Source organism: Lithobates pipiens, unplaced genomic scaffold (assembly GCF_037356315.1).
Source record: "Lithobates pipiens isolate NorthernLeopardFrog02 unplaced genomic scaffold, aLitPip1_a1.2 Scaffold_27, whole genome shotgun sequence".
Classification (NCBI taxonomy): Eukaryota; Metazoa; Chordata; class Amphibia; order Anura; family Ranidae; genus Lithobates; species Lithobates pipiens.
The window spans coordinates 205,824,004-205,837,249 of NW_027507788.1; the positions used below are offsets into that span (position 1 = coordinate 205,824,004).

Here is a 13,246-nt window from a genome sequence, read left to right on the forward strand (position 1 = left end):
GGACCCTTGTTTTCTCTTTAGGGCAAGAGTGGATTGACACCAAAATCCACAACTCTGCCAACCAGATCTTCCTAGAACGTCAACGACCATTGTGATGATTAAGCCAGTAAGAGGAGACATTGCTCAGAAATGCACAAGTTTCTGCACAGGAATTCAACTTAGCAAAGAAAACCCCTACAAGCAGGATGTGACCTCACAGAAAAAGTTGAAAATGTTAGTGAAAGTTTAATTTAATTTAACAATAAAAAAAAAAATATGGCTGCATCAATGCACATATGTTTACCTGCGCTCAACGCACAAGTTGTGGTGTGAATGGACCCTAAATGTTCATACCAAGAATTTCAGTATGGATTTATTTAATATATATTACAAGGGAAACTTGATATTCTTTTAACACTTGATCTATAGATAACGATCCTGTGAATTTAAATTTAATTTGATTAAAAAAAGGTTTCTAACATGCACCCGCAGCACAAACCACCTACGAGTACCACTCAAAGACTTCAAGCAGAGGTATATGCTAACCATAAAGCTACTGCAACTGAACTGGTATGGACCTCTGCCTGAAAACGTGGAGTGCTGCTCCGTGATGGTATGAAAAACGCATTATTATGCCCCAAGCATGAATCTGTCAAGCTCTGCCTTAAAATTTAAACACGATATTTCTGCATTTTCATAGGTTGAATGCATCTGTTATACAGCCATCTTTTTTTATTTGTAAAATTATGGCTTTATTGATTTTAAACAGAACTCTGTATAAGATATTTTAGGTGAAGTGGGACGAGATGTACAGCCAAATTGTACGGCATAAACCTTTCACAAGATTCCAGGTATGAAAATACATCCTCTGAATCCAGCTCAAAGGAAGTTCACCTAAGTACAGTAATAATACATAGAGGCTCATGTTTGACTGTCCAAGTGCCAATACAGTCTTATGGCCCATTGTAAGGGGAAAGAGGGAAGCTGCCCATATAATAATAATGGTGCTGGGACATAGGAAACTGCTCATGTTCAACACAGCCCTAGGCCTGAGGTGCTGGGGTGCAGGAAGCTTCCTCTAACCAATATAGCCATATGTACACTGCCTGCATTCAATCCATCTCCACCACAAACCAGCTGTAAATATTATCGCTGCTTCCTTATGTCAACAGTGATCCCTGCCCTTTCTGCTTCCATATTTATCTACGCATTTCAAACAGACAACCTTCTAAAATAAATGATACACAGCACAGGCATGGAGATTTTGGAAAGGAGAGTTTGGGTAATGCGTGATGATGAAAGTTCCAATACACCAAAAATACTTTGAGTTCTCCTTAAAATACATAAAACGATGGCATGTATAACACTGCAGAAGAATAAAATAACTATAGTAAACGCATTGCAGTCAAATCAAACACAGTGAAAAAGTAAAATCACATACAAAGAAAAGTAGCATAGACATAAAACAATACACAGAATTGTCACTACATAGGTCCTTCTGGGTCTAGGGGAAGCCTTTAAAGCTGGACACCAACAATTCCATCTCCAGTGTGTAATTATCGTGGTTACTTGTCTACACAAACCACAACGCAGTCCAGACAGCTCAGTGTTAACTTCTTAACCTGGTTCTCTCTCTCCAATTAATAACCTGCATGAGGAATCAGTAGCTTCTTCTTGTTCATATGGCTTTGAAAAAAAACAGAAATACGAAAAACTCTGCCGTGTTGGACTCGGAGGAGGTGACCTCGTCCATCAGCCTGTAGTGGTTCATATTTGGTGATCTAGAAAGAAAACCTCATTGATTCTATTTCACCCTAACTGTTGAAGTTCCATGGATGGACTCCATTATGGCTGTGAAACGATTGCACAGATCATATGGGGAGTGAGGCCGGATTTTGGGGGGCTCCTTTAATGAAATGTCTTCGCTAGAACAGTCCAAGAGTCTTGGGAGAAACTGGCCGAGTTTCAGCTGTAAATTTTCTGTAAAACAGAGAGGGAACGCATTTACAAATTTGAAGATGGAAAGTTATTATTATTTAAGCTATTATTAAACACATCATTAATCCGAGCAATTTATTTTATAGATTTTTTTTTCCAATATACTTGGCCAGTTTTCGAATCGATAACATAGCAGAGTCAAGGCTCCTATTGAACTATGTAGCTTTTCTTGTGCATACAGTTTGTTTTATTTGAAAAGCATGGTAACAAGTCCATAAATCCCAACTAAAGCCTCAGCGAAAAAGCAGAAAATGCCAAGTGCTTAAAAAGAGTATGTAAACTCAACATATCAAATTCCTAGTATGTGGCTGCTGTACCATGTACGAAAAAGTATTCTGTTCTGTTTGTATTGCTTCCTTTGTGTGACATCTCCGGTGTTTCTGCCAGGCCCTCTGTTTTCCTATTAAAAACCGACCACACTAAGCAGGAGAACACACCGTGGTCAGTACTATAGCTGTTCTGGGAACTCAGCTTGCTCTCCAGCACAAAGGAAAAGAGCTGAGGCTAGCAATCACAGGCTGTGCCCTACAGTCCCCATTTATTTATTTTTGGTGTCTGGAAAACTTGTCAGAAGAGACTCATACAGCTTGCAGAGGAATGAGGTAGGGGACAGAAATTACACTTAGTAGTTGATTGAGACAAGTACACACTATACAGAATAGAAAATTGTTGAGACACGACTCAGAATGTGGCACCACATCCAAATATGAATACAGACAGAAAGAATCAGAGGTGTATATGGACTTTAAATTTGAAGCCACCAGTAGACCCAAATGAAAGAGTAATCAATAGAATAAAAATGATATAATCATATTATATATTTATATAATAACCATTATATAAAAACAAACATAGAAAACAAGTATTCCAATGTATATACATGGCATTATCCCAAATGAATGTGTCCTATATAAACAACATGAGAGAACCTGTGGGTACACCCATATATATATGATGGACTCTTTGGTGGGTCTATAGAGAAGGTCCTATAAATCAGGGCCCCGCAGGAAATCGGGGTACCAAGGGATCGATACGTGTTTCGATTTGCAGCTTCCTCAGGAGATCCTATTGGCAATAAGAAATACAATAAACATTACAATATGCCAATACATATTCAAAGGTAAATCATACACCAGCATCAAAAATGAAGTATACTGTATTGGTTACTCATGGGACAGAATATATATAGTCCCATGAGTAACAGATACAATATACTTTATTTTTGATGTTGGTGTATGAATTAACTTTGAATATGTATACATCAGGGATATGCAATTAGCGGACCTCCAGCTGTTGCAGAACTACAAGTCCCATGAGGCATAGCAAGACTAACAGCCACAACCATGACACCCAGAGGCATGATGGGACCCGCTAATTGCATATCCCTGGTATATATGTATTGGCATATTGTAATGTATATTGTATTTCTTAGTACCAATAGGATCTCCTGAGGAAGCTGCAAAGCGAAACATGTAGCGATTTCTGGGTACCCTGATTTCCTGTGGGGTCCCGGTATGTAGGCCCTTCACTTTAGACCCACCACAAGGACAATCATATATATGGGTGTACCCACAGGTTCTCTTATGTTTATATAGGACACATTCATTTGGGATAATGCCCTGTATATACATTGGAATACTTGTTTTTCTATGTTTGATACCCATATCTATGGGTATACCCCCAGCTTCTCTTGTGCTAATATAGGACACATTAATTTGAGACAATACCATGTATATACATTGGAATACTTTGTTTTAATACGATTATATAATACATTTTAACCCTTTCATGACCAAGCCTATTTTTGGAATTTGGTGTTTACAAGTTAAAATCCATATTTTTTGCTAGAAAATTACTTGGAACCCCCAAACATTATATATATTTTTTTAGCAGAGACTCTAGAGAATAAAACAGTGATTGTTGCAATATTTTATGTCACACGGTATTTGCGCAGCGGTGTTTTAAACGCAACTTTTTGGGAAAAGGGACACTTTCATGAATAAATAAAAAACAAAACAGTAAAATTAGCCCAATTTTTTGGCGTAATGTGAAAGATAATATTACGCCGAGTAAATAGATACCAAACATGTCACACTTTATAATTGCGCGCACTTGTAGATTGACGACAAAGTACGGTACCTAAAAATCTCAATAGGCAACGCTTTAAATTTTTTTTACGGTTACCAGGTTAGCGTTACAGAGGAGGTCTAGTGCTAGAATTATTGCTCACGCTCTGACGATCGCAGCGATACCTCACATGTGTGATTTGAACACCGTTTACATACGCGGGCGCGACTTCCGTATGCGTTTTCTTTGCTTCGTGAGCTCGCGGGGACAGCGGGCGCTTTAAAAAAAAAATTTTTATTTTAAAATGACTAAATTGTTTTTTTTTTTTTAATTGATCACTTTTATTGCTGTCACAAGGAATGTAAACATTCCTTGTGACAGTAATAGGTGGTGACAGGTCCTCTTTATGGAGGGATCGGGGGTCTAAAAGACCCCCCACCCCTCCTTTACACTTCAATGTATTCAGATCGCCGAAAACGGCGATTCTGAATACCGGATATTTTTTTTAAAACCGGTGCCATTGGCAGCCGAGTAAACGGGAAGTGACGTCATGACGTCGCTTCCGTGTTTTAAGATGAGGAGACTGGAACGAAGCCGATTACGGCTTCGTTCCAGTTCCTCCCCAGCAGCCGGAGGCGTCTGATCACGAATTGGTGCTCCCGATCGAGCGGGATCACCGGTAACAGCGGCGGGAGGGAGGGACGTCCCCTCCCGCTCCTCCGGCATAACAGCCGAGCGGCTTTTAGCCGCATCGGTTGTTATGGCTGGATAGCCAATCGCCTGCTGCAAAAAAACGCTACCGGGATGATGCCTGCAGGTGCGGGCATCATCCCGGTATAACCCCCGGAAGCCGAGTACGCAGATCTGCGTACGCTTGGCGGGAAAGGGTTAATATTCCATTGAGTGTGCTCTTTCATTTGGGTCTACTGGTGGCTTCCAGTCCATATCCAACACTGGTTCTTTCTCTCTGTACACACTATACAGGAATATGCTTTGCTCATATTGCACGTCTGAGGTTTACAACCACTTTAACAAAACCCTGTCCTCAACTCTATTGGGCACCTTTTGGGATTAAATGGAATGCTGGCTGCAAGCCACCATCAGTACTTGGAAAACCTTCCCAGAATAGTAGAGGATATCACAGTTGCAGGGGAGTGCAACTCTTTAAGAATGCCAATGTAATTGAAATGGGATATCAAAAAAAAAAAGTTCACCAAGGTGTGACGGTCAGGTGCTCACAATCGTCAGGTCATAGCGCCTAGAGGCGATTCAGTTCGCATTGTGCGCTATTTCATTCATTCATCATTCATAGGTGCTCTTTTCTTTGCCGTCGGTGACCCGGTTTGAAAGCTACCATCATTTCTTGCGACATGGACTTAATATAAAGCATTGGAAACCTCTATACAGAAATCACAGACAAAAAACAAACCTGTTGGTGAACTAACCTTTCTCCACTCTATCCTAAATCAAAAAAAGAAAAGAAAAAAAAAAAAAAAAAAAAAAGGAAGCGGCGCTTTGGGCTTTAATAGTATCCATAGCCAGTTGCTGGCAGTTACTGAATGTATTTACTACTTCTCATTTCATAGCCATTTTCATTTTTTCCAAATAAGTAATTTTGCTCTTGCTGTTCGCTCTTACAAAAAGCTTTACAAATCACTATTAAAAGATGAGAAGTGAAGAAAATTCATTGTTAAGCAATAATCATGCTGTTCTACCTGTGCGTCTCATGTAGGGATGCTGTGAATGTGCCTGGCATCGTACCACAATAAAATACATATGAATTCTTCACTGTCTAATAAGTACTGCTCAGTGCTAATTTGTATCCTACCCAGCGTGCCTGAGACTCTTATGTCTGGAATTCATTGCCGGCAGAGACAGATTTCTGACAGCCCATTAATCTCGCTTCGCACGAGCTTGGAGGGACAATGTGTATTCTAATGTGCCATAAACTGAAATCGTTATGCTTTAATCTTCCTTAGGAAAAGAGGAGTGGGGGCCGTCAGTCAATAAATATGCAGGGATGTTAAAAGTGACACGGGTTATTACTGCGTCAACTGCTCGTGCAGCTCAAAAAAAATAAAATAAAAAAAAAGGGAGATGGTGGAGGGGGATGAAGCTGCGTGAAAGTCAAATAAGCAAAAAAAGGTCAAAGTTGGGACTCTGCAGCTTTGTATTTCCCGGTGCTGTTTGACAGAAATCACAACTCAAAGCTGTACAGAGCTACAGTACAGTGCAATGCTGGAAACATCCCTGTTATTAAGCATTTAAATGCTCAGAAACTGGCTGATGTACAAGTGTTAATAACAGAGACCAGGGGGGGGGGAGTCGAGGAAAACACTGCTCACTTCCTGTCCAGTAATCCCATATTAGGAAACAATAAGATGTCACTATCATCTCTGATGGCGGCTGATAATGGTTTAGGGCTCTACAGCAAACCAATATATCAGTGCCGTGGATCTCAATTTCTCTAGAAATGTAGTTACTTTTATAGACATAGGAATAGCAAAGCCTAAAAAGTAACCGCAAAATAGCCGACAAACCTGAAACAGCTGTATGCAATTTGGAATCAGTGGCGCCCCATCCATTAGAGGCGCATGGGCACCGCCCCCCCATTCCATGCAACCGCCCCCCTAATCTACATTCAGGGCGCTGGATGCATGGATTTCAATGGCGGTGGGGGGGTTTTGAAGCACGCGATTAGAGCCAGAGGCTTTAACAGGCTTCAGAATAGGGTGGGCTCGGGAGGCAGAGCACTGCGCTCCGAGCCCACCCAGTTGTGTGAGAATAGTGAATGAATATTCGGTGTTCTAGATTGTAAGCTCTAACGAGCAGGGCCCTCAGATCCCTCCTGTATTGATTTGTATTGTAAGTGTACTGTCTGCCCTCATATTGTAAAGCGCTGCGCAAACTGTTGGCGCTATATAAATGCTGAATAATAATAATAATAATATTATTCTCACACAGATCCTCCTACGGGCCAATCACGAAGCGGGTCGTGAGACCCCGTCACCTAATCAAAGGACGGCAATCCTATTGGACACCTAGGAAGAATGAGATGCACTGCAGAAGCTGCCGTGATGCACGAGAGGCAGAGCCGCCCATTACAGAACCTAGATGGGGGTAAGTAGTGCTGGGTGACCAACTGCGAACACCCCCCCCCCCCAAAAAAAAATAAAAACACACCAGCCGTATTGCTATAGTGTTAGGCTGAGTCTGTGCCAGTAGATCAGCAGATTTGAATGCAAAGTTGGCCCAAGGACACAAAGAGGTGATCTACAAGACTCCACCCACCAGCCCAAAATACGGACTTCATTTTTAGCATTGGGGGTTTTTTTTTGCATTGGGGTTATAGTAAGGACTTCCAACATGCCACATTTAAATAGAAAAAGAGGAAGTCTGAAAACAGTATATACCCCTTCTGCCATCACACATTGATGGCCTTTACTGGCACATCACGAGATACTCAATTAAAAGTGAACAAGTTTATCACGATTCAAATAAAACCATTTATAAACCACCTTAAATATCAAGAAAAGAAATCAAATCCCCACAAATTAAAACAATTCTCTTATACACAAGTAGCATTAATTATAAGTGGACAGTGTCATAACAAGTTCGTCCAAATCCAGATGTCAATGCATTTCATGATGGAATTGCTTTCATCAAGACCAATGGGTATGAAGATACTGTAGTAACCGGGTAAATAAGCAAGCCATCAAACAATTACTAAAGTTACAAAATTTACATCTATTCCTCTTAGCTATGAATAACTTATGCTTACATCGTGTTATGGCCGTACACAGTGCACCACCTAAACAGACATCTACTTATAAGTGGTACATACATTATATAAACAAAAGTATTGGGACGCCTGCCTTTACACGCACATGAACCTCAATGCCATCCCAGTCTTAGCTCGTAGGGTTCAATATTGAGTTGGCCCATCCTATGCAGCTTTATAACAGCTTCAACTCTTCTAGGAAGGCCGTCCACAAGGTTTAGGAGTGTGTCTATGGGAATGTTTGACCATTCTTCCAGAAGTGCATTTGTGAGATCAGGCAATGATGCGGACAAGACAACCTGGCTCGCAGTCTCCACTCTAATTCATCCCAAAGGTGTTCAGATTGAGGTCAGGACTTTCTGCAGGCCATTCAAATCACTCCACCTCAAGCTCACTCATCCATGTCTTTATGGACCTTGCTTTGTGCACTGGTCCAAATCATTTGGTGGAGGGGGGATTACGGTGTGGGGTTGTTTATCAGAGGTTGGGATGGCCCTTTGCTCCAGTGAAGGGAATTCTTGAAGTGGAAGTAAACCCCCCTATCGTTTTCAGCCAAGCAAGCTGCCATCTTTGCCTCTGTTTAATATAAAACTACCATGATGCTGCACACGTGATCAGTCATGACACCAGCCATTGGATGGTTTAACAGTTTGATTGAGAGCACAACCAATGGGAGTGTTACATATCTGGCATGCCCCGGAAATAAAAATGTTTTATGGATGGGTTTACTTCCACTTTAAGATGTCAGCATACCAAGACATTTTGGACAATTTCATGCTCCCAACTTTGTGGGAACAGTTTGGGGATGGCCCCTTCCTGCTCCAACATGACTGTACACCAGTGAATATATTGTTTTAATTTTTGGGGACTCAATTTCTGTTACCAGTATTTTTTTTATGCCGTTTGGTTTTATGTGAATCGTAATAAACACGCTAAATTTTGATTGAGTATCTCATGGTGTGTCAATGTCCCTATATACCCTTTTCTGCCTCCCATTTTTTTTTTGGGATACGTAATGGAAGACACAATGTGTTTAAAAAAAAAAAAAAAAAAAAAAAAAAAAAAGCTATGCTGTGGTTTGCACTGGTTTAATTGAGGACTCTATGGTTCCTTTTAGCCTATCTCACCATAACCTGTCTGGAGATACACAGAAATGTGAACGGTGTTTATAATGTCATTCTCACACTGCTCTTTCAATAGTTGCCAATGGGATTAGTTATGCATTTCCTTTTAGCAGCTGTATCTGAACTATAGGTGGATCCTTTGCACACATACCTAGCAACTCATACAACTTCAATGCCATGGATTTTACATAAATGGTGTTAAACTGACACTGCTTGTTTTGGACAGCACAAAAGATAACAATGACTTGGGTGGTACATGCACATTTCATAAGACCCAAGTCTTTCACCAATGCAGACAGTTAAGCTGGCCATACCCACCTAGATTTCGCTTGGTGGGCTGAATGAGAGAAACATGAGGGCAGACAGTAGTCGTTAGAGCTTACAATCTAAAAGATGTGAATGTGCATTATACATATGTAGAGCGCTGCATAAATTGATGGTGCTATATAAGTTCCTGTAATAAAAAATAAATAAAAAATCCACTGGAAATGGCTGAAATTCTATCAGTGGATGGGCAGTTTTAGTTTCCACGCGGATAGGGTTGCACATGAGTAGAGAACTTAAAGCATTAGGAAGGTGGAATTGGTATACATTCTTTAAGATGTGGGACAAAAAGTTATGCATGCCTGCGTAGCAGACTTGTATGTAAAGGCAGAACTAAATTCTTACTTTTAAAACTACAGTTTTTAATTATTATTTTATTTATTAGCCCAAAAGACATGCGAAGAAAGAAAAAAAAAAAAAAAAAAAACACCTTTCCCTGAACACCTAGCAGTTTTGCTGTTTGTGGCACAGTGTACATCCTAGCATGCTGATAATAGAGCCAAGTGATGGGGAACCTGCAGCTTTTATGTGAGAATATACATCATTGACGGTCCAATGGCTGAAGCGGGACTCATAAAAAGCAGCGGATTCATTGGTGCCATCAGATGGCTCAGCAATAGGATCCTGGACCTGTCACCACTGGGGAGTGGGCACACTAAGAGCCAAGCGTGCCACATTGTGCAGGTAGCTTTGCCGACTTGAACATTATGAGTCTGCTTCCCCATGAGGAATTTCGTTTTGCTTCACGAAAATCCTGTATCATGTAAAATTAGAGCTAAACTAATCCAAGCAACCCGCAATAGAAAATTATGACATCATGACACAGTGTTGGAGATTGCATGCTACCTCCTATGCATTCCTACTGGCCTATCATTAAGATGGACAGTCTCAATGGCCCATACAAATTTTCATAGGTAGGAAAAAAAAAAAAAAAACAATCTACCAAATAGTAGAGCTGCACGATTCTGGCTAAAATGAGAATCGTGATTTTTTTTTTGCTTTGAAGATAGATCACAATTCTCTCACGATTCTCACGTTGTAACATCATCTTCCACATTAAAACAGAAAAAATTGGGCTAATTTCAATGAATAAAAAAAAAAAAAAAAGAAACGGTGAAGTGTATTTTTACCACTGGACAAATACAGTGTGACATAAAATATTGCAGCAATTGACATTTTATTCCCTAGGGTCTGTGCTTATATATCATTTTTGGGGGTTCCAAGTAATTTTCTAGCAAAAAATATTGATTTTTTAACTAGTGTTAACAAGTGTCAGAAAAAGATTTAGACTGAGTGGTTAAACTTTCTGTAATTTACATGTTGTTAAAAACTTGGCAGACTGCCTACATTTTTTCTTTACACACAGAAGTTTATCCCTTTGATCTAAGAAGGAACAGTTAGTTACAATGTTTCATGTTAAAAACTTGGCAGACTGCCCAGATGTTTTCTTTTGACAGCTGAGCGAGCAGATAAGACTGGCCATACAGCTATGTATTATCTGCAGATTATTCTATGGTCAGATGGAAAAAGTGCAACAGATTGCTCCATGTATGCCAAATTGTGTGGATGGAGGAATCTCCCACTGGTCCAAGCTTCAATATCTAGCTAGTCGACGCCACTGGCTCTCAACCTAAACAATGCCTGCACCCAATCAGAATGCTCAGGGATTAAGAGCCAGCGGGGCCAACTAGCAAGATATGGAAGCTTGGGCCAGTGGGAGGTTCTTCCATCCACACAGTTCAGCGTAGATGGAGGAATCTGTTCCACTTTTTCCATCTGACCATAGAATAGTGTGGATGGAAGAATCTCCCACTGGCCCAAGCATCCATATCTTGCTAGTTGGCCCCCCTGGCTCTCAATCCCTGAGCATTCTGATTGGGTGCAGGCATTGTTTAGGTTGAGAGCCAGTGGTGCCGACTAGCGAGATATTGAAGCTTGGACCAGTGGGAGATTCCTCCATCCACACAATTTGGCATACATGGAGCAATCTGTTGCACTTTCCATCTAACCATAGAAAATCTGCAGATAATCTATATGTGTATGGCCAGCTTAAGTCTCTCCACTTGTTATATGAAAGAATCGGCAAACTCTGCAATAGAGATCGTCAGGGGGTTTGAATCGAGATCATGATTTTTGTAACGATTTACCTGCCAAAATGACCATGCACTGGTCATAACAGCAAGATTTGGAGGCTGCTTCCACTATGTGTTGGTATCTTTGGAGGGCAGCCCTTTATACTCGACAGCAGATTTATTTATTTTTTTTGTATAGTGAAACTGTCACTTTAATCAATAAGACTACTGGTTACATTGGGGTTGATTTACTAAAATTAGAGAGAGCAAAATCTGGTGCAGCACTGCATAAAAACCAATCAGCCTGCAGGTTTTTTTTTTTTTTTTTGGTCAAAGCTTAATTGAACAAGCTGAAATTAGAAGCCGATTGGCTACCGTGCCCAGCTGCAGCAGATTTTGTACTCTCCAGTTTTAGTAAATCCCATAAAGTCAAGGAAATGTTCATATAGGAAATGTTTCTATTCAACCCTTCTGTCAGTGGGCTTGTTTTGTGACCAGACAGATCCTCGTTGGGTTTAAACCAGTCTGCATTTTTTCCCTTAACTACTACAAAGTGCTTGGTATGATACAGCAGTGTTTAAGCATTACTATTTTATCGGGTAATCACTGAAAATTGGCTTTGATCATCAGATAGTAATTAATGTGCTGAGTTCAGAGCCACATTGCTGTGACCATGGTAGTTACAAACACCATGGTCAGAGGAAATGTACAAAACACATGCCCTTGTGTGCCCCTGTAGCAGTGCCTGCTTCCAAGACTGATATACGAGGTTATAGCTAGGTACATGCATAGTAACGGGCACTTAATCCAAGATGTAATAGATTTTAAGGGGTTAATGACTAAAGACTGGCGAAAGGAAATATGGAATAAGGCTGTTGGTGTATTTTACACTTTTAAGCTTGGAATTCTGCCAGTGTCATTAGTGCACAATCACTGTACAATGCTGCCCGACTCACCATTTATATCCTGACCAAGGTAAGAGCACCACCGACTCCTCATGTCTTCAATGGCCTCCAGATCTTCCTCTGAGATCTTGTTGTCAGCAATGAGGTGCATGCACGGGATGATCAGATCATTCATTATGCTGATCCCCTCGGACACCTGCTCCTCTACCTGAGTTTCAAACATTTTGGCAGCCATATCGTTTAGTTCCTGTGAAAAAAGGGGAAAACATGGATTGGTATAAGCAAGACCACAATTTATGAATTTGTAATATGGACTAACCACTCAGCTCCATTTCACATTTTAGCTATAGGCTTATGAATTCATCACCAGCTCTGTTATTACTTTTGATACAGAAGTATTCATAAACAAAGTGAATTTTCTGAACTCTGAAAACGTTAGCAGTATGCAGAAGGACTACGTCTGCCGATCGGAATCGCTATTAAATTTAACCACTTCCGGACCGCCGGATACGTCCTAAGTTTGAAGAGGAATATCGTTACCGTATATACTCGAGTATAAGCCGAGATTTTCAGCCTCTTTTTTGAGGCTGAAAGTGCCCCCCTCGGCTTATACTCGAGTCATCGCTGTCTGCCCGCTCGATCAGCGTGTCGAGCAGACAGACAGCGGCCATTCTATCATTCAAAAGCCGCGCCTCCGGCTCCGCCTTCGATAGGCGGAACACTGAATTTCCCAGCAGCCTGTGTTCCGCCTATCACGGACATCGTATCATCCTCGTACTACGGACGAGGATGATACGATGTCCGTGATAGGCGGAACACAGGCTGCTGGGAAATTCAGTGTTCCGCCTATCACAGGCGAAGGCGGAGGCTTTTGAATTTTACAATGGCCGCCGACGAAGAGGGCACGGGACGGAGGCAAGGCAAGGCACGGGACGGGACGGGACGGGACGGAGGCAAGGCAAGGCACGACACGGGACGGAGGCAAGGCACGGCGGC

At 41.2% G+C, this 13,246-nt stretch overlaps 1 protein-coding gene across 1 annotated transcript in view; it reads right to left on the reverse strand.

Annotated features, from left to right (window-relative positions):
• Positions 1 to 210: 210 nt before the first annotated feature.
• The window catches only part of USP28 (ubiquitin specific peptidase 28), a gene marked incomplete in the record, with an annotated part of 144,235 nt that continues 131,199 nt past the window's right edge, over positions 211 to 13,246 (reverse strand). The window contains 2 exon segments of the mRNA XM_077458138.1: positions 211 to 1,959; positions 12,302 to 12,497. Coding sequence (XP_077314264.1) covers positions 1,784 to 1,959; positions 12,302 to 12,497 — 372 coding nt within the window.